This window comes from Pollachius pollachius, assembly GCF_949987615.1.
Source record: "Pollachius pollachius genome assembly, chromosome: 8".
NCBI classification, from domain to species: domain Eukaryota; kingdom Metazoa; phylum Chordata; class Actinopteri; order Gadiformes; family Gadidae; genus Pollachius; species Pollachius pollachius.
The window spans coordinates 9,907,452-9,928,682 of NC_136941.1; the positions used below are offsets into that span (position 1 = coordinate 9,907,452).

Genomic DNA, 21,231 nt, shown 5'->3' on the forward strand with positions numbered 1-21,231 from the left:
AAACTGAAAAAGAGCAACGAGCGTCCAATGTGCAGTTTCTCAAATTAGACAGTTGAAAAGGAGGGGTAGAGGGGTAGAGGGGTAGAGGGGCAGAGGGGCAGAGGGGTAGAGGGGCAGAGGGGTAGAGGGGTAGAGGGGGTCTAGAAAGCCGGCGACCCCGCATCCTTTATGTTTGCAACTATCATATTTTCCGACACGTTTGGTATAAGAGATAACACATTTTGCTTAAAACTATGAAGTCCTTGAACATAATATTTTTGTGACAATTGCCCAGGTACAGTAATCTTCATACGTACGCTCCTTAGGGTGGAAACCACTGCGCATGCGTGGATCATTCGATAACTGCTAGTCTGGCTAACAGCTAGCTGCGAAGCCGACATGGAGAGAAAAGGTAATCTTTACAAAGACATAGCGTTTCTGCATTCCAGCAATGTCAGGCTGTATGACTCCTCATATGAAACACACACTACGGCATGTTCTCGGGATTCCTTAACAGCAAGGTGTTATCAATGTGAACGTTTAGCTGGTGCTGGAATTGAGCACGTCTGTCACGCACTGTTGAGCTGAAGGAAGCTAACGTTAGCTGTCTACCTTGACACCAGCTCTAATCAAACATGTACGAGTTGGCTATTAAGCCGACGATTTCCCGATAACTGCACCAGATATTGATATATACACACACATAGACACGCCAACGCGTCGATAACGGTTACCTGCTATCGCTTCGTTTCTTAACTAGCATGACAGCTGACTCGATGTGATTATTTTGCCACGCACCTTGCATGTTGAGCCCTCTTTCAGCATTTTCTAATGTTTGAGAATGTGAATGTGGTTTGCTTGTTTCATGGACAATACACGTATACATGCCCTTTTGCACATTAAATGTGAGTGGGCGTTTTAATTTACATCTTTGCAGACATGATCACATGAGATAATGTCAGGGTAAAGGAGGGTGTCACGTACTAGAGGTAATACATTGTGTGTGTTCAGTTCAAAAACGTATGTTTACCATACGCCTTATTGAATAACCTAAGGGGCAATCAACCTCATGTTTCTTGACAGTTTTGGCACTCCAAGCGAGGAAGAAGAGGGCAAAGGCAAAGAAATCCAGCAAAAAGTGAGTAACTGCTTTGCCTCAGTGTTGTCGGTTATTGAAATGTCGTGCATTGGATCTCTTCCATCTCGAGCCCTAACCCCAGCGCTCCAGTCATGTCGCATCCGGAAAAGCACGTCGTGAGAATCTCCGACACACGTGCTGCCGTCACGCTCGCTAGACTTTCTGATCTTGTAATGCACGACAACTATTCATTATTAATGATGCATTCTCGTTTGTTCAAGTGTCTGTGATGTTCTATCAATTTGTGTTGTTGAGAATTAGTCATAGCCGTAGGGTTGCTCCTCCTCTTTGTCTAATACTGTCCGTTTAACTACCTACCTACTAATAATTCCATCAGAGGCATCCGCCAGACCGTTACATAACACCCTGTGCTATATTTAAATTGAAGAGAATGAAGCCTACATATATAGGCTCACGGAGACATTGCGTTCAATGGAAGCGGCACCCTTGCAAATAACCCCCCATCTTCTCTGTGATCTTGATGGCACACCTGCCAATGCTAAGTAAAATGCATTTGAATATCTATTTGAGAGAATCCATATACTCGCTCATGCATCTTGAAGACTGTGGAGTGAAAAGACAGTGCTTTTTCATATCATTTCAATACATTTCCTTTTTAGTTTAACCTTTATCTCCAGCAAGGGGTATTAGATAACCCCAAATAAGCTTTTTTTTTTATTCTTGAGCAAATATGTTGAAATAGTTAAATAGCTGCATGCAAAAATGTACACAGTCACCAACCCGGATTAAGGCCAATCTGGTTTGCCTTTTAAAGATCGGAATGGATTGATTAGGTTATGTTTACCACTAGATCCCTAAACTTAACAGCAATTATTGTATTACTATTACATACTTCTGTTACATTGCGTTACCAGACTCTAAGGTCTAAAGTGCTGTGAATTAATGGCTGTACTAATAAATAAGAAAATGATGTAAATTGTAATCTGTCAATTTTAATTTATTTTGCTCAGTGGCGTGGTGTCTGAGGCAAAATGGCTGTATTGTTAAATAATTTAGATGCATTTTGAAGAGATTTTGCTAAAGAGATGTTAATGAGTATGCCGGTACCAAGCAGTAGACCAGAGGGTCCACTCCGTGGTTCAGCTAGCGCTGAGATGATGCTTCTACGACAGCGGTTGAAGCTCCTCAGGAGGCCTTGGTGTTATTGCTTAAACTAAATTAGATGTTGGTCGAGTTGGAAACGCCCAGGCCGCAGGATTTATTTGCAGACTTGAGTCAAATGAAGACGTGCATATCATTTCACAAGTTATTCAGCAGTCCTCTATCCAAAGCGATGTGCACTTCATTTGCAAATTTAGGAAGGCGAGTAGGTTTTAGCGCTTGCTCAAGGATTGAGGTCGAAATGGGAATCAAACCCAGAATCTTTGAGGTTGGGATTTCACCATGACAACTAGATTGTGCCACTGAAATCGTTCAACTAATATCTGTGCACAAAAGGATCACACACAATGATGTCGGATTGTGAGTGACTTGAAGGTAGGAGTGGAATTGCCTTTTCAGAAGCGAAAGCGTGTAGGAAGATTCTTAGATCGATGTATCAGTCCTCATCCTTATTGATTTTTTGTGGATCACGTTTTCCCAAAGTCTGCGGTGGATCAGGCTGTACCTCCTCGCTTGCGTTCACTGAACACAGCTGTGTGCCCGAGGGCCTCCACTCTAGACACCTCTCGGGACTGGAGTGACCGCTCCGCTCTATCCCTGTGTGTCCCGCAGACAGCCGGCTCACCCCAGAGCTCTGCCGCAGCCGCAACCAGAAGCCTCTCCACAGGAGCCCGAGGAGGAGATCCTGGGCTCCGACGATGAGGAGCAGGAGGATCCAAACGACTACTGCAAGGGTACGCCTCCCTCCGCCTCCCCCCACCCCCTCCCCACTCAATCTCACCGGGTCCGATGCTTAATGGTGCGAGGTTGAATTTAGTCACGTCCAGCGAAACAGGCTTGGCAGACAAGGAATATAATATTCATGAGTATGTTTTTAATCAGTGTGTAATCCCATGAAACACAAGTATAAATTACCTTAGAATTCTCTCTTTAAATCTACAAAGAGACTGGGTCCCCTTCCACAGAGTCCACCATGTTTCTGCAGTAGCCCAGAACAGACAAACGACTCGAGAGGATGCGTTTTTAATTAACGATCATAATCGCTACCTTACTTGTCCGTCAGTACTTGTAGACTTAATACATTTTAGTAAATCTATCAAGGAACCTCACCAGTTGACGCTTGGAATCTCGATGCTGTCTTCGACGAATATCATAATTTTGGAACAGCTTCTGGTACCTTACATGTCAGTACAGGCCACCGTAGCTCATTCTACGATGTTCGAAAGGTAGAGGAATTCACAAGGTCGCCATTTACAATCTCCACAGTAGATGGCATTCAATTCTACACACTGCACTTTTAAGAGTATCTTCTCTGTAGTATCAGTGATTTTAGGCTGCTGCTGCTTCTCTTTTAACCAGGTGGATATCACCATGTGAAGATAGGAGACCTTTTCAACGGCAAGTATCATGTCATCAGAAAACTGGGATGGGGACACTTCTCCACAGTGTGGCTGGCGTGGGATATCCAGTAAGAACACTCTTTCCGCTACTCTTTTGGTATTTCTATTTCAGTGCATTCCACATTTTTTTTTGCGATTTCTTTGTTTTTGATTTTCATTGATGGCACTCTCTGGTCTGAGTGGTACGTGTCATTTTGGTTTGCAGGGTGAAGCATTTCGTGGCAATGAAAGTAGTGAAAAGCGCAGAGCACTATACCGAAACGGCCGTGGACGAGATAAAACTCCTCAGATCTGTGAGTAGAAATATTAACTCATTGCATTGTAATTTGTAAATGTGTGAATGGACATGAATCGATGATTGGTAGCAGCTAGACATTCTTTTATAATGTAGGCTAATTAATATCTATACTTTGAGCATTGGAATCCAACTATGTCCTCATGTGTTTTTATATAAATACGACTGAGGGTAAAACTAGTTTTCTTATTTCATAAAAATAATTAAATAATTTATTTTATTATTTTCATTAAATTTTTTTCCCACCAGGTACGGAACTCTGACCCCGATGACCCCAACAGGGAGATGGTGGTCCAGCTGCTAGACGACTTCAAGATCTCCGGCGTTAACGGAACTCGTATCCTTTCTGCTGCTCTGCCCGGCGTCTCCCAGCCGTTCCCGGGCTGCCGTGAGACTAGTGCATCTGATCCATTGTTCTCACTTGCGCCCCAACTGGCGCTGCTGGACTCTGCTAATCCCTTTTGGAAAGTACTTTGTCAGCCAAAGGATAAGTCCTGCGCACCGGTGTCATGTTTAGCTGGAAGCCGACGTGCCAGGGACATTGTAAACAACAGGTGACCGCCCCTCTGAATGGAGCCCCAAGTGTCCCAAACAGACCCCACCTATCAGCTAACCTGTGAGTGGTCGTGCGAGGTCGGGTTGCTGAGGGCGAGACGGGGCCATTGACGCTGTCCCTGCCCCCGAAAACCCGACTGTAGTGCTGTCATATGAGACCGCTTGACGCGACAAGTATTTTTTTCGCCCCCTGCAAGAATGTTTTGCTTGCATGCTGCTTAATAACGTGTAGTTTATATACATCACAAAAGCAGGCTTAGAAGATGTGACTTTTTCAAAATGTATTTAAAGATATAGGGAGATATAAATTGCTCAGCACAGAGAGCCCAAATTAGTACTTGGGGCCCTGAAGTCGGGCCCCAAGTACTAATTTGAAAATTCCTTTTGCATTTAGTTCAAACTTCAAACTTGAGTTAATGCTCCCCTCCCCTTACATACTCCAAATTGCAGAGAGAGTTCAGGAGAGACCACTGCTGAACTTGGCTCTGTCTACTCCCTTGGAATACTTGAAAGACTAGTGAATATTATGGCATATAAAAAATTATTTGCCAATGTATAGTTTGTTTTGAACAGGTGTAGGCCTTAACTGCTGTGTGTGTCAGATGTGTGCATGGTGTTCGAGGTCCTGGGACATCACCTGTTGAAGTGGATCATAAAGTCAAACTACCAGGGTCTGCCGCTGCCCTGTGTCAAGAGCATCATACGACAGGTAACCCAACACCACCTCCTCTCGCACTTAAGTTTGGAGGAGACTCCTCTACCCCTACCTGGTTTTGAAGAGTGGGCGATAAGCGAGGACTCTCGCAACACTTGAAGTTTAGTGTTAGCATTATTTTCGCCGCCATCTTATGTTGCTTTCTGCATACCTGAATAGCACTTTTTACACGATACAGTAATATATTACTTTTATCAGTAACTTAGTATTTAAATTTACATTTTTGTATTTTAATTGTTATATTATAAAGCTACTATGTCAAGTAACACTTTACCATCCGGTATCAAGTGATGTTTTTGTATATTTATAATCAATAAGGGAAAGATTATCTGTACGTGTGTAAAAACATCAGACTGGATGTGGCTGATCTAGAAAGGATTATAAAATAATCCTTTCTGGATTAAGAATCAGTTAAAGCCAAGGGTAATAAGTAATATAATTAATTACCACATTATACAGTAATATTGTAGCTTAACATCTTACTTTAAAATGGAAGTAATGTAATACAGCTTTAAAAAAATAACTTCCACATCCCCGGTGTGTAAACCCCCCAGGTTCTGCAGGGCCTGGACTACCTGCACACCAAGTGTCAGATCATCCACACGGACATCAAGCCGGAGAACATCCTGATGAGCGTGGACGAGCCCTACATCAGGAGGCTGGCCGCCGAGGCCACTGAGTGGCAGCGGGCTGGAGCCCCGCCCCCCTCCGGCTCCGCAAGTATGTCACACCCACATTTAATCCACATGATGGTTCTGGATGGTGTTGAATAAGCAGCACTGAATAACACTGACTTTGAACCTATTGTCGTTTCAGTAAGCACAGCGCCTGTGCCAAAGCAAGTAAGTCCCCAGTACCCCCTTCTTCCAGTCAGTCCTGCATGTTTCATCAGAATTTACTCCTGTGTATCACCGTCACAGGAAGTTAGCATAACCCAGATAATAACGCATTTCTCCCTTTCTGTGGGGTCGTGCGTGTTCAGACGCTCAAGATGTCCAAGAACAAGAAGAAGAAGCTAAAGAAGAAGCAGAAGCGGCAGGCGGCGCTGCTGGAGAAGTGCATCATGGACCTGGAGGAGATGGAGAAGGTGGAGGAGGAGGAGGAGGAGGAGGACGACGAAGACCCCCAGTCTCCCAAGGCGCGGGCCTGCGCCCCCCTCCGACAGCTGTCTCTACGGGACATAGGAGAGGAGGAAACGGCCGGTAGGGCTGGCTTCATTGACAAAAAGATATCATGCAAAGATTTAAAATGTACTAGTTAGTCATTTGTCCAAAGTGGCGATGAATGAGCAGCCAGGGGTAAGACACATTGCTCAGGGATTCATACAGCTAGGCTGCGGACATCGGGGGGTCCGAACCCAGACTCTTTCGTCTGGAAGTTGAACCGATCAGTGACGAGACTCGCCTTATATTTCGAGGTGTGACTGAACACTGTTGCCCTCCGTGCCTGTGCTTCCCCTGTGTCCTCAGAGTGCAGCGTGACTGCAGATGTAACCAGGCTGGGGCTAGACGGGCCAGAGAAGAACTGCAACGGCCTCACCTGCTGCACCGAGGTGGGGCTGGTGGAGCAGAAAGAGGAGGACGAGGGCAGGGAGGAGTCGAGGCTGCCCGGGGGCAGGGAGGAAGACCAGCACAACGGCAACACAGAGCAACGCGCCGCCCGGGACGGAGGCAAGAGGCAGCGGCCCGCCTGCAACGGGGCGCCGGCCGGCCAACAAGGGGAAGAAAAAGCCGAGGACACCCAGAGCAGCAGGGGAGCGAGGAGGGCGACCCCCGGTGGAGGACCAGAGGAGGGCGAGCTGGAGCAGAGTAGGACTCTAGAGGAGGAGGAGGAGGAGGAGCAGCAGCAAGGGGAGGAGGTGGAGGCCGAGGGGAGGGCTGGCTGTCGGTATGGAGCCCAGGAGAGCGTGAGAAACGGTCAGTGCTCATTTTTGGTTTGTTGTTTGTTGTGCACAAACTAGAGGGGGACCGGTGTCTTTTAGTTCCGAGGCCGATAGCAATTGTTAGTCGTCATAGAAACTGCTCGCCAATATTTGGGACCATACATTATGTGGAAAAAGTGGAAAAGACATTGGAAAGATTTATTCGACAATCTGGGGTGGGGTGTGAATGTGAACACAAAGATTGAGATGCAGAATGTATGCATGAGCAAACAAAGGTGTGTGAGAAGCAGAGCTTCTGCGACGGTGGGAGAGAGAAAACAAGTACTCGTTCTTCCAAAGTCCAGTAATAAAGCATTTTAGGCGACTCTACAATTGAGAACTGTAAATGCTACTTAAGCCAGCCATCAATCACACACACGTCAGCTTGATATTCCTACAACATCACTTCTTGTGTGTTGTCCCCAGTTCCTTTCTGATGGGCCTATTGGAACAAATGTGTTGCTAGTGGCATGCCTCCATTGTCTTTGAATTTTTAATACCTCTCTGCTTTGATTACATTGACTTTAAAAGTTGTCTGTTTAAGTCTAGATCTGTCTGAAAATGCCTATTGTGTAATGTTGAGTGCCTGCAACAAAGGTGTGTGAGAAGCAGAGCTTCTGCGACGGTGAGAGAGAGAAAACAAGTACTAGTTCTTCCAAAGTCCAGTAATAAAGCATTTTAGGCGACTCTACAATTGAGAACTGTAAATGTATTACTTGTTGTGTATTATCCTAGCCATCACCATGGCTACCTGCCTAGCAATACTGGCTTCTCTTGAAGCTAAGCAGGGCCGGTCTGGTGCATCCTTGCATGGGTAGTAGTGTGTGCTGGTCGAAGTGTTGGATGACCAGTAGGGGGTGCTCAGTCCTCTGGCAATTTTTATTCAAGCCGATTCAAGAACACAGTCTTTCTAATATGACTTTAATAAACCGAGGTCCCGGCTCCCAGTGGTCACTAAAGATCCCACAACACTCATCGCAAGAGTAGGGGTGATGGCCCCGGTGTCCGGGTGAAATTCACACCCTGTCTGTTGTACCAACATGGCCCCCTAATCATCCCCCAGTCACTAATTAGATAGTGTCATCATTCCTCACCTCTCCACTATGAGAGCCAGTGTGTGGGGAGCGTTCTGGCACATAGTGGCAGCTGTGCATCACCCAAGTGGGTGTATAATGGTTTAGGTGTCATAACACTTCCGCGCACTCAACTCACTATGTAATCCAATTTGGATACCTTGAAAAGCGCTCTATAAATGTGATTAATATCAGCATGAAAATGCCGATACCGTTAATGGGAAATAAGAGCGGGCCAGACCGATAATCGGTCATTCCCTGACATAGTCAAATTAAATCCCTCTACCTTACCTATTTTTGTCTTCCTCTCATTTTTATCTGTACAAACTGAAATTATGTATATTGAAGCATTTTGGGGAAATTCATATAATGTAGTTTTGTACTGATTTAGTTTTGATTTGATGTCTTTGTATAGATTGCCTATATCATGGTTTCGAAGCCATTGATGGCTATAAACATGCGTATTCACTCTTCATCTGTGTGGAGGTTCTGTTTCCATGGTTTGCATGGCCGAGGTAATTAAGAGGTATCCTAATAATAGAGGGTAATGGTGAATTTGGCATATTTCCTCCTCCTTGCTCTTTGTCTGTGTCTCTCACACTCTCTTACTTCATGCTGTGCTATGCTCTCTCTCCCCCTCCATGCTATTCACAGGCAAGCTTTCAGCAGGTGCACTGCTAGTCAACCCTCTGGAGCCAGTGAATGCAGACAAGATCAAGGTGAAGATCGCAGACCTGGGCAACGCCTGCTGGGTGGTGAGTAGGCTGCTAATGACTTCTGGGACTTCCTGTGGGGAACGCCAGCTCGGCATGTCTCCCACTACCCCCCCCCCCCTAAAATAAATGATCCATTGGGAAAGTCTGCTCCTGGGTTTTCAGCTCTGGCCATAGTATGGAGTGGGGGTGAATTTGTAATTTATATCATCTTTTGTTTAATTGGGAAAGCCGAAGAATAAGGGTGATGTCTTAATGTTTGGCTGCCATGTGGAGTAATCTACTGCATTGTGGGTAATTGTAGCGTTATTTGAGGCTAGTGCCGTGGCGGTTATATGGCGTGCCGGAGGGGTCTCCTATATCGGCCATGTGGTTTGAGTCTATGGGTACGACGTGTTTCATCCCTCATCCCCGTGCTCCTCTGGCTCTCCCCCTTCCCTCCCTCAACAGCACAAGCACTTTACAGAAGACATCCAGACCCGGCAGTACCGCTCCCTGGAGGTGCTCATTGGCGCTGGCTACAGCACACCGGCAGACATCTGGAGCACGGCCTGCATGGTGAGCGGCCCGGCCACCATCGACACACGGCCAACACACTGGATGAACAGACACGTAGCGCACGGCCAACACACTGTGGATGAACAGACACGTAGCGCACGGCCAACACACTGTGGATGAACAGACACGTAGCGCACGGCAAACACACTGTGGATGAACAGACACGTAGCGCACGGCCAACACACTGTGGATGAACAGACACGTAGCGCACGGCCAACACACTGTGGATGAACAGACACGTAGCGCACGGCCAACACACTGTGGATGAACAGACACGTAGCGCACGGCCAACACACTGTGGATGAACAGACACGTAGCGCACGGCCAACACACTGTGGATGAACAGACACGTAGCGCACGGCCAACACACTGTGGATGAACAGACACGTAGCGCACGGCCAACACACTGTGGATGAACAGACACGTAGCGCACGGCCAACACACTGTGGATGAACAGACACGTAGCGCACGGCCAACAAAGCGCCGGTTGAAGCGCCGAGCCTACCCTCACGGGGCTGATGTCTGCTCATCCTACTCTCCTAGGGAGAGGGGAAAGTAATTGGGGTCCGGTGGGGTACTCTACCCAGGGGGAGGGGAAAGTAATTGTACAGTTTCAACGCATTTATTTCATGCACTTTTTGGATCATGGCAATGCCAACTTTTCACTCATTATTATAGGCCAAATGTAGAATATAGGGCTAATATATGAGGAAGTGTCATGCATATCTAAATGGAAACTTCTAATTAAAGGAAAAGAAAAGGAAGGAAGGAAAACTTTATTTTGTAGCTTGGAGGAGATATACATTTCTTGAGTTTTAGGGCTGCAGTTTATGTGGTAGTGTGATGCTTTCTCCTCTCTCTCTCTCTCTTCTCAGGCCTTCGAGCTGGCCACCGGGGACTACTTATTCGAACCACATTCTGGGGAAGATTATTCCAGGGACGAAGGTATTGTACCTTCAACTTTAACCCCTCTTTGTCAGATGTAGTTTTAATCACAAAGTACCCTTTCTCTCTGTTTTTACTGCATTGGATTAAGGTAAATAAAAGTTGCTTTCTCTGAAATGCACCACTCGAACTGATGTCGCTTTAGAGCCGGTGCTTGTGTTTGGTGAGCAATTCACAAAGACACTTGAGTAATCATTTTGCTGATGGGAAAGGCTACTTAAGCCAGCCATCAATCACACACACGTCAGCTTGATATTCCTACAACATCACTTTATGTGTGTTGTCCACAGTTCCTTTCTGATGGGCCTATTGGAACAAATGTGTTGCTAGTAGCATGCCTCCATTGTCTTTGAATTTTTAATACCTCTCTGCTTTGATTACATTGACTTTAAAAGTTGTCTGTTTCAGTCTAGATCTGTCTGAAAATGCCTATTCTGTAATGTTGAGTGCCTGCATTCCTGTGACCATTTCCTCTCTAACATCAAAGTGAACCATCCCTGTCACCCACTGGGGTTACACACAACAACACACATCTCCACATGCATGATTTAACCCATTCAGACCGGATCACGCATCTGTGCGTGTTTACCTTTAAGACCGGATTGCACATCAATGCGTGTTTACCATTAAAAGAGAAGGAGCTCTGAGCTAACGCTCAACCTCAACGATTCAGTTACCACCACAAACGCCAAACTCCATGACTTCACTCCTCAAAAAAAGCCACTAACTAAGCCTAACCATTGGGCTGCTCCTGCTCCTCCTTTCATGTACCCTTCCCTGATGCGAAGCATGAAGTGTCTGCCCTGACTTGCATCCACCTTGGGTGTTTAGTCGTAGCTCTCCGCTAATTGGCACTCCTTCCACAGCTAGAAACTGTGGTGCTCTAGTGTAAAGAATGCACTGCTGAACCTTTCCCCCTTGGCATGATATCATTCTTCGGTTGGTCTCCCTTTGCCTATAGTGGCTCAGCATCTCATCTCATCATTTTATTTTGCACCAGTCAAATGTTTTAATGGCTATGATTTTGTGTGTGTGTGTGTGTGTTTGTTTTTTACATACCTAATTTAGCGGTTGTTTAATTCAACTAGCAACTTAATTGTGTGTCTTCAATGCTGGTCACACTTATTTTTGTTTTTCATCATCATTCCTAATCATCGTCTTTTACATTCCATCGTCCTTGTTTGCTCATGATCAACTCTTATCCTCCATATCGCTGCTGTTTTTTTTTTTTTCCTGCTTTCCCTGACCCCTTATCCCCCCCCCCCCCCTCCCTCCACCATCGCTCTCCTACATCCTCGGCGCCCTTCCTCTGACGCCCCTCATCTCCAGACCACCTTGCTCTCGTAATAGAGTTGCTGGGTCAAATCCCACGCCACCTTGCTCTGAGTGGGAAATTCTCACAGGAATACTTCACCAAGAGAGGTACGCCAGCCTGTGTGTGCAAGCCCAGCCCTGGGGGGGGTACGGCGGGCCAAGGGAAGGGAGGCAGAGGGGCCCATGGCTCATGGCAGCATGGCTTTGATGACCTGTCATGGTTGTCTGTGCCTGGGAAGGCCTGCAGGATAACCAGTAGGCAGGAGTCAAGCAAATATACTCAAACATTTGTTTTTAAAGCTACCTAATCCAGATGAGCTATGAGATGTTTTATTGCTCTGCGTTCAGCCCAAGCAGGCTTTTCTTTAAAAAGGTTATTCACCCTTGAATTAAAATAATCCTGGGCTGTTACCGAGAATCCCAGCATGTCTCGGTAGTTGTTAAATAATGGTTGTGGTCGTACAGGCCAGATGTTAGTCATCAGTAATCCAATTGGACTGTTGCCCAGGGCTTAACCATTCGTGTTGCTCAAAGGGCTTTAAACCTGTCAAGGGCACATGGTTTTGCTAAACACACAGAGGCACACGTGTGAAAGCTGGGTGAAAGGGGTGGTCATTCATCTCTGATGGGCTGAATAAAAAAAGACGCTGTTGGTGTCCTGCCAGCCAGACCTCTCTGCTCCTCTACCCTCCTCATCCTCACCCAGAGCGGGCCACTGACTAGAACACTGTATGATGAATCTGTCTGTTTGTCTCCCCTCCCCTCTCCCCCTTCCCCCCTCCCAACCACACCCTTATTCCACTCTTCCTCGTCCGTGTGGTGGCCCCCTGGCCGGCTGTGTAGACCATATAGCGTTGATCATTGAGCTGCTGGGGACTGTCCCGCGCAAACTCGTTTTGGCGGGAAAACATTCCAAGGACTTTTTCACCAAGAAAGGTAAAGTGTCGGCAGAGTTTGGCTTTCACCGAGGAACACGCTCTCATTCCGTCTCCCGCCCCCTTTTAACTCAAAACCTGCATTATGGATCTCTGTCACCACCACTTTTTCTGCAGACACAATATTATTTAAAGAGAAATGTCCCTCGGCTAATGTTTGTCTTGGGTGGTTGGGAAAGTTGGAATACTTTTGAACAAAAGTGATTGCTGCAGTGACAAAGTTACATCGTGCAGTTTTACTTTTTTTGGAAATACATCCTGAAACGATGGATGTACTAGCTTAACATGGCTATTTATCTCTAATTGACTGGGTTAGTGAAGTACGCAGGCATTAGAATAGTAACTGAACCGGTCAGTGATACGGCAGAGTAGACGCTAGATGTTGAAAGTCCAAATAACAATTATTCTTACTAAATAAACCATTTAGAACAGTTTAGTAGTTAAAGTAGCAATATACACAATTTCAACTAGCTCATAGCTTAAAAAATAACCCAGACATATCAATGTGGATCGATAGTCGTCATAGAAAACATATCAATAATGTTATCAATAAAATCACATCCTGTAACCTCCATATATACTACAAATAAAAATCGTGTCGTTAGTAGGCTAGTTCGCTGCATAGCTAGTTAAAGTGCACGGATCAGTAACTGTTTTTTTTAATTCTACTAACTTGAAGGGTCTCAATCTTTCACATGGTGACTTTAAGAAGATGCTGCATGCATGTTATTGACTGCGTTGGCATGTGTGGCGCTGACATGAGCCTCGTATTCTAGGTGACCTGAAGCACATCACCAAGCTGAAGCCATGGGGGCTGCTGGAGGTGCTGGTGGACAAGTACGAGTGGCCCCGCGAGGAGGCCGACTGCTTCGCCGACTTCCTGCTCCCCATGCTGGACCTGGTCCCCGAGAAGAGGGCCACGGCGGCCGAATGCCTACGCCACCCCTGGATCGCCATCTAGTGGCGCCCTCCCGCCATTGCACCTCCCCTCTCCCTTCTCCTCCTCTCATTCTCCAGAGACTGCAACAGATCACTTTCCAGTTTGGGCATATCTGATAAATATTTATTATTTCTTTGTTTGTTTTCTTTGTTTGGTTATCTTGTTCTTATCATTGGGTTGTTGCTCGTATGTATGTTTTACTTTTCCGTGTGTCCGTTCATCTCTCCCTTTGTATTGATGGTGTAGGGATCCCAGTGACTTTGTTACTTCATGCTTGTGAGTGGTTCATGCTTCGTAACCACCCCCCTCTCCCCACCTCCACTGTATATCATTTAGACGTTTCCCTGTAATTTTAGTCGCTCTTCCTTGGTTGGTTTTACATTCTGCACTAAAAAAAACAAACAAACTTAAAACCTCAAGGATATGTAGACTAATGGTTCGGTTTAACCTGTCCCTCTCCTCCATGGAAAAAAAGAAAAGAAAAAAAAGACTCAATGTGTTTCTCTTACAGTTTCATTAATGTTGTGTTCTCTCCTTTTATGACTTGTTTTATCTTGTATTCAATGACACACTTTTTTTGTATTTGTTAGAGTAGTGTATGGACATTGGACGACAGGCTGACCATTTATACATGATACGCCGTAACGATATGCAGAGATTATTTTCCAATCATAATCACTTGTTTTCAGTTGAAACATTAACATCTGTTGCTGTAGGTCCTTTTTAGGCTTAGCTAAATCTATCACCTGACATAGTGTGGTAGGTTGTAATGAAATACTTCATTCTCATGGGAGGCTGGCATTCTCATACATTTATAACATTTCAGCAATATGATGTTTGGGAAGGTTTCAATAAGATGGCATGTTAAGAAGCCCAATATAAGGTAAAAGGAAAAAAAAATAAACTGTCTGTATATACCTGTACCAAAGAGTTTGCCTTGTTATGTATATTCTAGCTGTGTACAGTTTTTAACAGATCGCACTATGTCTTAGCTAAAGTACTTTAGCTAGGTAGTATTGTTTTAATAAAGCATTTGGAAGAACTGTCCAAGCTCATTTGTATGTAAGGCCAACTGTTCCATAATGTCTTCTCCCCATAGAAATGGTCAAACTTGAAATAACATTGTTCTCAATTAAACAATTCTACAAAGACTCTTTAGACCCAGTTTCTAATAATTCCTTTTATCATCTCAACACAATTATGAGATAGCATATCAGCTTTTGTTTTATGTCAATTTATGTGTGCAACATGCCATGCAGTGATTCTAAATAGATCTAAAAGCAATGTCCCAGGCTGATGTGCCTGCTACCCCACTAACAAATATCTTGTCATGTGATGAAAAACTAATTAGATCCTTTGCTGTATGGTCGTCTCGGGCTAGGTATGACTTGGAGAGTGGTAAATGTTCAACACGGTTTATTCCAACAGACACACAAGGTAAACAAGCTCGTGTTCTGGAGGTTGTCCATGAAGCATCTCTCGAACAAGTAAGAATTCAGTTTATATTGGAAGTGGGTGGAATGGTAAATGCCTACAGGTTTTAATTTACCCAGGTAAACCTTTAGTCTTGGCTTTGGCGGTGAAGACAAAAAGGCCATGTTTTTAGTATATCAAGGCAAAGAAGTGTAAAATCACTGCACACTGGTATAAGCTGATTTATGTTGTTCACAAAATAAATCAGCTTATACCTGTGTGCGGTGATTTTCCACTTCTTTGACTTAATATACTATTGTTGACTGCACATCACCAGCACCTGAGAATCAAAAGGCTGTGCACAGGGACTTCGTTCCATGTTTTTTGTGTTTAAAGTGGACATACTATACCACCAGGTGTGAGTGTGATTAGCAGTTACAAGCCGTTGAAAATCTGTGTCTTCTGACATCACTAGCAGGCTTGTCCACCTAAACATTTGCTTCAGTCTACTGGGTAGGCTGGTAGACTGATCTATCCAGCACACATCTTGGTGGACATGCCCGCTAGTGATGTCAGAAGATGCAGATTTTTACAATGGCTTGCAACTGCTAATCACACTCACACCTGGTGGTATAATATGTCACCTTTAACTAATTTACAAACTCATAAAGCCTTATTTGGTGTTGTGCATTATGTGGAGAAGAAACCATTCATAACTGTTAGATTGAAACATGTCCTCATAAGAAGCATAGACTAAAATAATTTTCATGGGAAAGTAGATTAAGACACATCTCAAAGTCTGCTAATAATTAGTGTTGGAAAGACTCAGAGCTTATGGGCGTGTGTTCTGAGTCCACACCAAGATTTTCTGTGGTTTGTAAATCTGATACGCCACATCTTCGTTCAGCTGCTCTGCCTCCGTAATATGAGTGTGTGGTAATTGGTCACTGGCTTGGCCAGGTGAGTGTACGGTAATTGGTCACTGGCTTGGCCACGTGAGTGTACAGTAATTGGTCACCCAAATGGCTACTTAGCCTTAATTGTCAATATGGCTTGCAGGGAAAATAGACTCCACCCATTAAATGAGCCTGAAGGAATAGAAGGAAATCGATAGACTGACATTTCAGGAGATTGTATGAAACATCATTTTCTGAAGCTCAATGCACACCTTGTTAAGACTTAATAACACAATTAGATGTGATTTATGGAATTCCGTTGGCATCCACTCTAATTTGACATGTGTTTACTCAATCAAAATCAAGTAATATGCCTGATGGAAAAAATACAAATTAGGACATGGTACAAAATTTCTTTTTACTGCAGATTTAGAAGAAAACATTCTAAGGCGGGAAGAAGATATATGGCCATTGGTTATTCTTCTTTACCTTTGTTATCAGTTTCAGATTTCAGAGTTCAGAGTTTAATAAGAAATCAAATCCATCAGCACTTTCTTTGTCCTCCTTGGCTTTGAAGATCAATACAAATTATGCTGTAAAAAAAAAGGGAAAACACATTAGCAAAATGAGATGAGACTTTGTTTTTTAAACCCAGCAACATTTTCTGAGGCTCAATGCTAGCTGTTACCCCTCAGCAATTCAAAAAACTTAAATTTGTTATCAAACTGATAAGTCTAGTGTTGGACAAAAATAATACTTAGTTATTATTTTACATTTTAATACTTAGGCACTATTTGAACATTATCTTTATGTCTACCTGTCTGTCTATATCAAATCAATAGCTCCAGACTATGTATTGTATATTCAATGCATCCCCCACCCTAGTTTCCCTGTTCTCCACCTCCCCTAGTCTCCCTTTTCTGCCTCACCTTGGCCCTCCACCTCTCCTAGTCTCCCTGTACTGCCTCACCTTGGCCGTCTGCCTCCCCTAGTCTCCCTGTTCTGCCTCACCTTGGCCCTCCGCCTCCCCAGCGTTTTCGGACACCAGCTTGTCCTGCCGGTTCCCCAGGGTGAAGGCCAGGAGGGACAGCATCAGGGCGTCCAGGATGCTGATGATGGCCAGGATGTAGGCCCAGCGCACGGTGCAGTTCCCAAGTGTGTACTTGTCCGTCATCAGGCCGCACATCCTCTTCACCTCCGGAGCGTCCCAGCCGTCCGGGTAGATCAGGCAGCCCCCCACCAGCAACCCCGCTTGTAGACAAGAAATATGACAGTGGGCGAAGAGGTGAAGGCAAGCAGCAGGTTATCTGAGCAAGGCTGCCGTCGTTAAACATTGACAGTGTGTCGCCCATGAGGGCCCTTGTAGTTAAATCTCGTCGGTTCAAAAGGCCAAAGCCTTGACTGTGTCATCAACTGCAGCTGAAAAAGTCCCACTTCCTGCCATGCAGTTTATGTGAGGAGTTTTAAACAGGGGGAATTGTTATCAGCAATTCAAAACATACTGTATATATCTCCCGGTGACTGTGCCTGATGCTATGACAATGTCATTTTAGGCTGTAATCAGCTGATTGGTCAGTAATTCTGCATTATTGTACTCATCTAGTCCCTGGTTTGGTATTACTGTTAGCACATCACCACTTCCCAGACACACAGTTCTAACCTTCAGAGTCGTGATGCGTTGGATGGTGTCACACCTGTTTGCATTATGTATTTATTATAGATGAGTGCAGCAGACTCCAGCAGCTAACACCTGATCGTTCTCCATGTAATCAATCCCTCCTCGGAGGTGTCAGAGTCACACCTGCGACTGGATAATTAGTCTTCCACAGTGTTGTTGTCACCTAGTGCAACAACACGCTACACTCTGGCCCGGTAATGCACTCTTGAAATTAGAGACAAGTAGATTGCCCTCAAGACATTTCACAGCCAGGATCAGCATCGCAATCACATCTTCATACCTACGGAGGATTAAACATGTTGCTTTCATAAAATGATGTGCCAGGGAGAAATGTTCAAGTTCGAGTTTACAATGTATGTGAAGTGTCTTGAACCTTATAAAGCACTTGGAATAAGAAGTATTAATATTACTGTAACTTAAGTCACCTACTGCTTCAGAAAGGTACAATAAGAGACATAAGACACGCAATAAGAGCATCAAGGCCAATGTCTATTTGGCAGAAACATATGTAAGTGTGGATTCCTTTTGGATAAGGATAGATACTTCTTGAGTAAAACCCCCATCCGTCTTATTCTCAGTGCCCAGTCACACTCAATTATAAAACATTTCAAAATTGATCATGCAGTAATATGGTCATGCTGTTGATGACCCCCAATGGAAAAGCACAGTTAAGGCCTCGTTTGTTTTGTTTTGCCCTACCCGAGGCGAGCTGCATCCAGGCACATATCTTGTAGACGTTCCCAGCATTGCAGAAGAAGAACAGACTGAAGCACACGATGGTCCCGACAATCAGCAGCATGGAGGTTCCTATGAAGAACATGGCGGTCCGGAAGGCTGCGGAGGGAATGGAGCCGAAGTCGAACACGGACCCTTTGCAGATGAGCTCCGAGGTCAGAGCGTTGCCGATGCAGTAGTGGAAGAGGCCGAAGTAACCCGCCTGTGGCGTGTTCACGCTGTCGCCGATCCAAAAGGGCTGGATGAACACCACCATGATGATGATGGCGAAGCAGATGGTGAAGATGGCCCACATGACGCCGATGGCTCGGGAGTTCCTCACGTAGTTGGTGTGGTAGATTTTAGAAGCCTCCTGGGCCGGCAGTAAGTTGTTCATCTTAGGATCCATTCTGGTCCTATATCGAGAAAGTAGGCTAAATGTAAAATAAAATAAAAAATGCTAAGAACATTAATCTATTTTTTTCAGCAAGGGTTTTTTCCCCTGTTGACAAAAAAGAGGCAAATGTATTCAGACATCTGTAATAGTGTGACCTACTTCAATTAGTTGTACGGCGCATGCTACCCATGTTCTGCAAGACTCGGTCCTGACAACTTCAGCACCACGGACAGCAGCCTCCGATCTTCCTCTCCTCGGTGACCTGACAGGAGACACCGCCGGGTCGATGCCAGGCCAGCAGCTCACCGTCTGGCAACCTGATACGGAGAAGGTCCTTACCATTGTTTATAACGATAAGTGCTATATTTACTCAAATATAATCAAGGCATTTCCATAATCATCAGTGCAAAAATACAAACCCTCTAGATTGAATAAGATGGACATTTTTCTCTCTTCTGAAGATGTTAGGCAGTCAGAATGAGCCGCTGGGTGGGCGTGTCACTCTGAAGGTGTGGCTGACTGAAGAAAAGTCCCCTGCTGAATTTTAAAGTCTTGTTTGTTATAAAGGCTATATTAAGGACGGATTTATAACATGTTATTCGCCATGTTTACTGATTGTAATTAATTGAGAAAGTATCAATGGATTCAAAGACCGCTGACCGTAGAGCCAACGCTATAACCGCAACGCCAGCACTAGATACAATTAAACAAAAATGTTACGTTAAGTCCTTTCTTTTCGCTTATTCACTTCTTTTTACGATCCGGAAACCATTCACTGGCCAATATTATGTGGTTTCTTTCGTTTGATTACCTTTAATCAGCAGCGTGGGCCACCGCTTGAAACAGCTTATTGGATGGTTAATGTGGATATTTGCATAGGCCTACTGGCATGGACGCTCAGTCGCTTGGGATGGCGATAAGGGGGATGGGAGAGCCGTCAATAAATAACAGCTTGGTTTTTAAACATTTTTATTTGGAGAAAGTAGTGATCCGGACCCTCCTGCATAGCCTTTTACATTTTGAGTGTGCTCCCATAAAGGCAGATCACACAGAAACCACTATGGCAGAGTGCTCTATCTCTCCTGCTATGAATACTATCAGAGTGACTTTACTGCGTTGTTAGACATCAACAACGTCGGTATAAATAATCACCAATGCTAAAATTGCAGTGATGGATTCTACTTGGCTTTGGATTCGAGTGAATTACTGGCTGTGTACGCTGGGCAGGAGTAAGTCAATGGGCCTGGGGGCTGTCAGAGGACTGAAGGAGATGATTGAGAACCTTAATAACAGTATATTGATTTCTTAAGTTACACCTCAGGTATGAACTGTCTTCGTATTCCTCTGTGGGAACTCATCGTTAGTATCAGCGATGCCTGCCAGGCCATGCTGTACCAGGAGAGGGCTAATTGACCACGTGGCCCATTTGTACCCTTCACCGTTCAGTGTTTAACGGGGGGCTACCTGGGCCTCTAGGTGTTTGTGTGTGTGTGTGTGTGTGTGTGTGTGTGTGTGTGTGTGTGTGTGTGTGTGTGTGTGTGTGTGTGTGGGGGGGGGGGGGGGGCAGCTAGGTTGTGTTTCTGGCCCTCGATTACTGAGGAAAGGAGCAGGCAGTCAAGGCACAGCGGGAGGGGGAGTGCTAAGGGGCTAAGAGGGCCTATGGACCTCAGCAGGGTAGGTAGGTGGGTGGTGGTTGGGGGTTAGCAGGATATAAATAAAACATGAATGGAGAAAAATGCAATAAAGGGGCGAGGGAGGCAGTAGCAGAACACCCATGAACAATATGGTACTTTAGGGAGGGGAGGTTATGGAGACTGCTGTTTGCCCTCGGGGGTCCGGTGTGCTGGCGGACCTTTAGAGTAACCCTGAGTGGTCTGGCTTGGCACTTCGGTAACGGGGGATCACACTCACACAGAAAGGGGCTCTGGTACGTGGGGCCGTGGAGATGAAATGTTTCCACGAATCTTTCGCAGTGAAACATATGTTGGCGTCTGAATAAATGTGTTTATATGCACATAGCAAACCGCTGATTGAATTCCTGAACCCCTAGGAAAAACAAATGTTATGTCTCTGTCAACCTCCTGTCTATCCAGCATAATTCACAATGAGCAGGGAGGTGACTTTGTTTCATATAAGTTTCAGAGGGGACCCACATGAGAACATAAAACGACTTGGATCCCCAAACAGTGCCACAAAGCCTAGAAATGTACCACATTGGCCTGGTTTTTACTATCTCACATATTTATTTATTTATTTAGTCATTTATTTGTCCCCTGCCCTGGTTCTTCATCCCAGCCTCACTAAGAGCATTGTTGCATAATTTATTTGATTATTCCACCAATTGCTATGATTAAAATACAGCATGCCATTGGGCAGCTTGGAGGAAACAAATAGACTCATCCCAGTCGGTGGATGTATAGGGACCATATTGACTGCCTCTACTCCATCTCGCTCTTATTTTAATTCAAGCCTCATTTTCTAGTTCAATCCTCCTGCCATGCCTAACTAATTTATCGGTTTGTGCTACTCA

At 45.0% G+C, this 21,231-nt stretch overlaps 2 protein-coding genes across 5 annotated transcripts; one reads left to right on the forward strand and one right to left on the reverse strand.

Moving 5' to 3' along the window:
• Positions 1-349: 349 nt before the first annotated feature.
• srpk1a (SRSF protein kinase 1a) lies at positions 350-14,756 on the forward strand. Of its 4 annotated transcripts, none has more exons than XM_079741645.1 (16): positions 350-391; positions 1,063-1,117; positions 2,852-2,973; positions 3,599-3,707; positions 3,845-3,932; positions 4,184-4,271; positions 5,092-5,198; positions 5,759-5,924; positions 6,021-6,046; positions 6,187-6,406; positions 6,674-7,120; positions 8,853-8,953; positions 9,362-9,469; positions 10,345-10,414; positions 11,744-11,836; positions 13,440-14,756. In XM_079741645.1, the coding sequence occupies exons 1-16, from the start codon at positions 379-381 to the stop codon at positions 13,622-13,624; spliced, it is 1,998 nt and encodes a 665-aa protein (XP_079597771.1). In that variant the 5' UTR covers positions 350-378; the 3' UTR covers positions 13,625-14,756. The 4 variants fall into 4 exon arrangements, with proteins under 4 accessions (XP_079597771.1, XP_079597772.1, XP_079597769.1 ...); XM_079741646.1 differs by lacking the exon at positions 11,744-11,836 and adding an exon at positions 12,572-12,664; XM_079741643.1 differs by lacking the exon at positions 11,744-11,836 and having other exon boundaries at positions 12,572-13,579.
• Positions 14,757-16,500: 1,744 nt separating this feature from the next.
• Positions 16,501-18,713, reverse strand: lhfpl5b (LHFPL tetraspan subfamily member 5b; the record flags this gene model as incomplete). The annotated part of the gene is made up of 3 exons (XM_079742345.1): positions 16,501-16,505; positions 16,924-17,163; positions 18,290-18,713. 3 exons carry the CDS (start codon positions 18,711-18,713, stop codon positions 16,501-16,503), a joined length of 669 nt encoding a protein of 222 aa, XP_079598471.1.
• Positions 18,714-21,231: the final 2,518 nt, after the last annotated feature.

Bases quoted from the DNA above. Each gene is read 5' to 3' on its own strand.
- srpk1a (XM_079741643.1), top strand. The intron at 5,199-5,758 runs GTAACCCAACAC...TAAACCCCCCAG, and splicing joins TCAAGAGCATCATACGACAG to GTTCTGCAGGGCCTGGACTA. The intron at 5,925-6,020 runs GTATGTCACACC...TTGTCGTTTCAG, and splicing joins GCCCCCCTCCGGCTCCGCAA to TAAGCACAGCGCCTGTGCCA.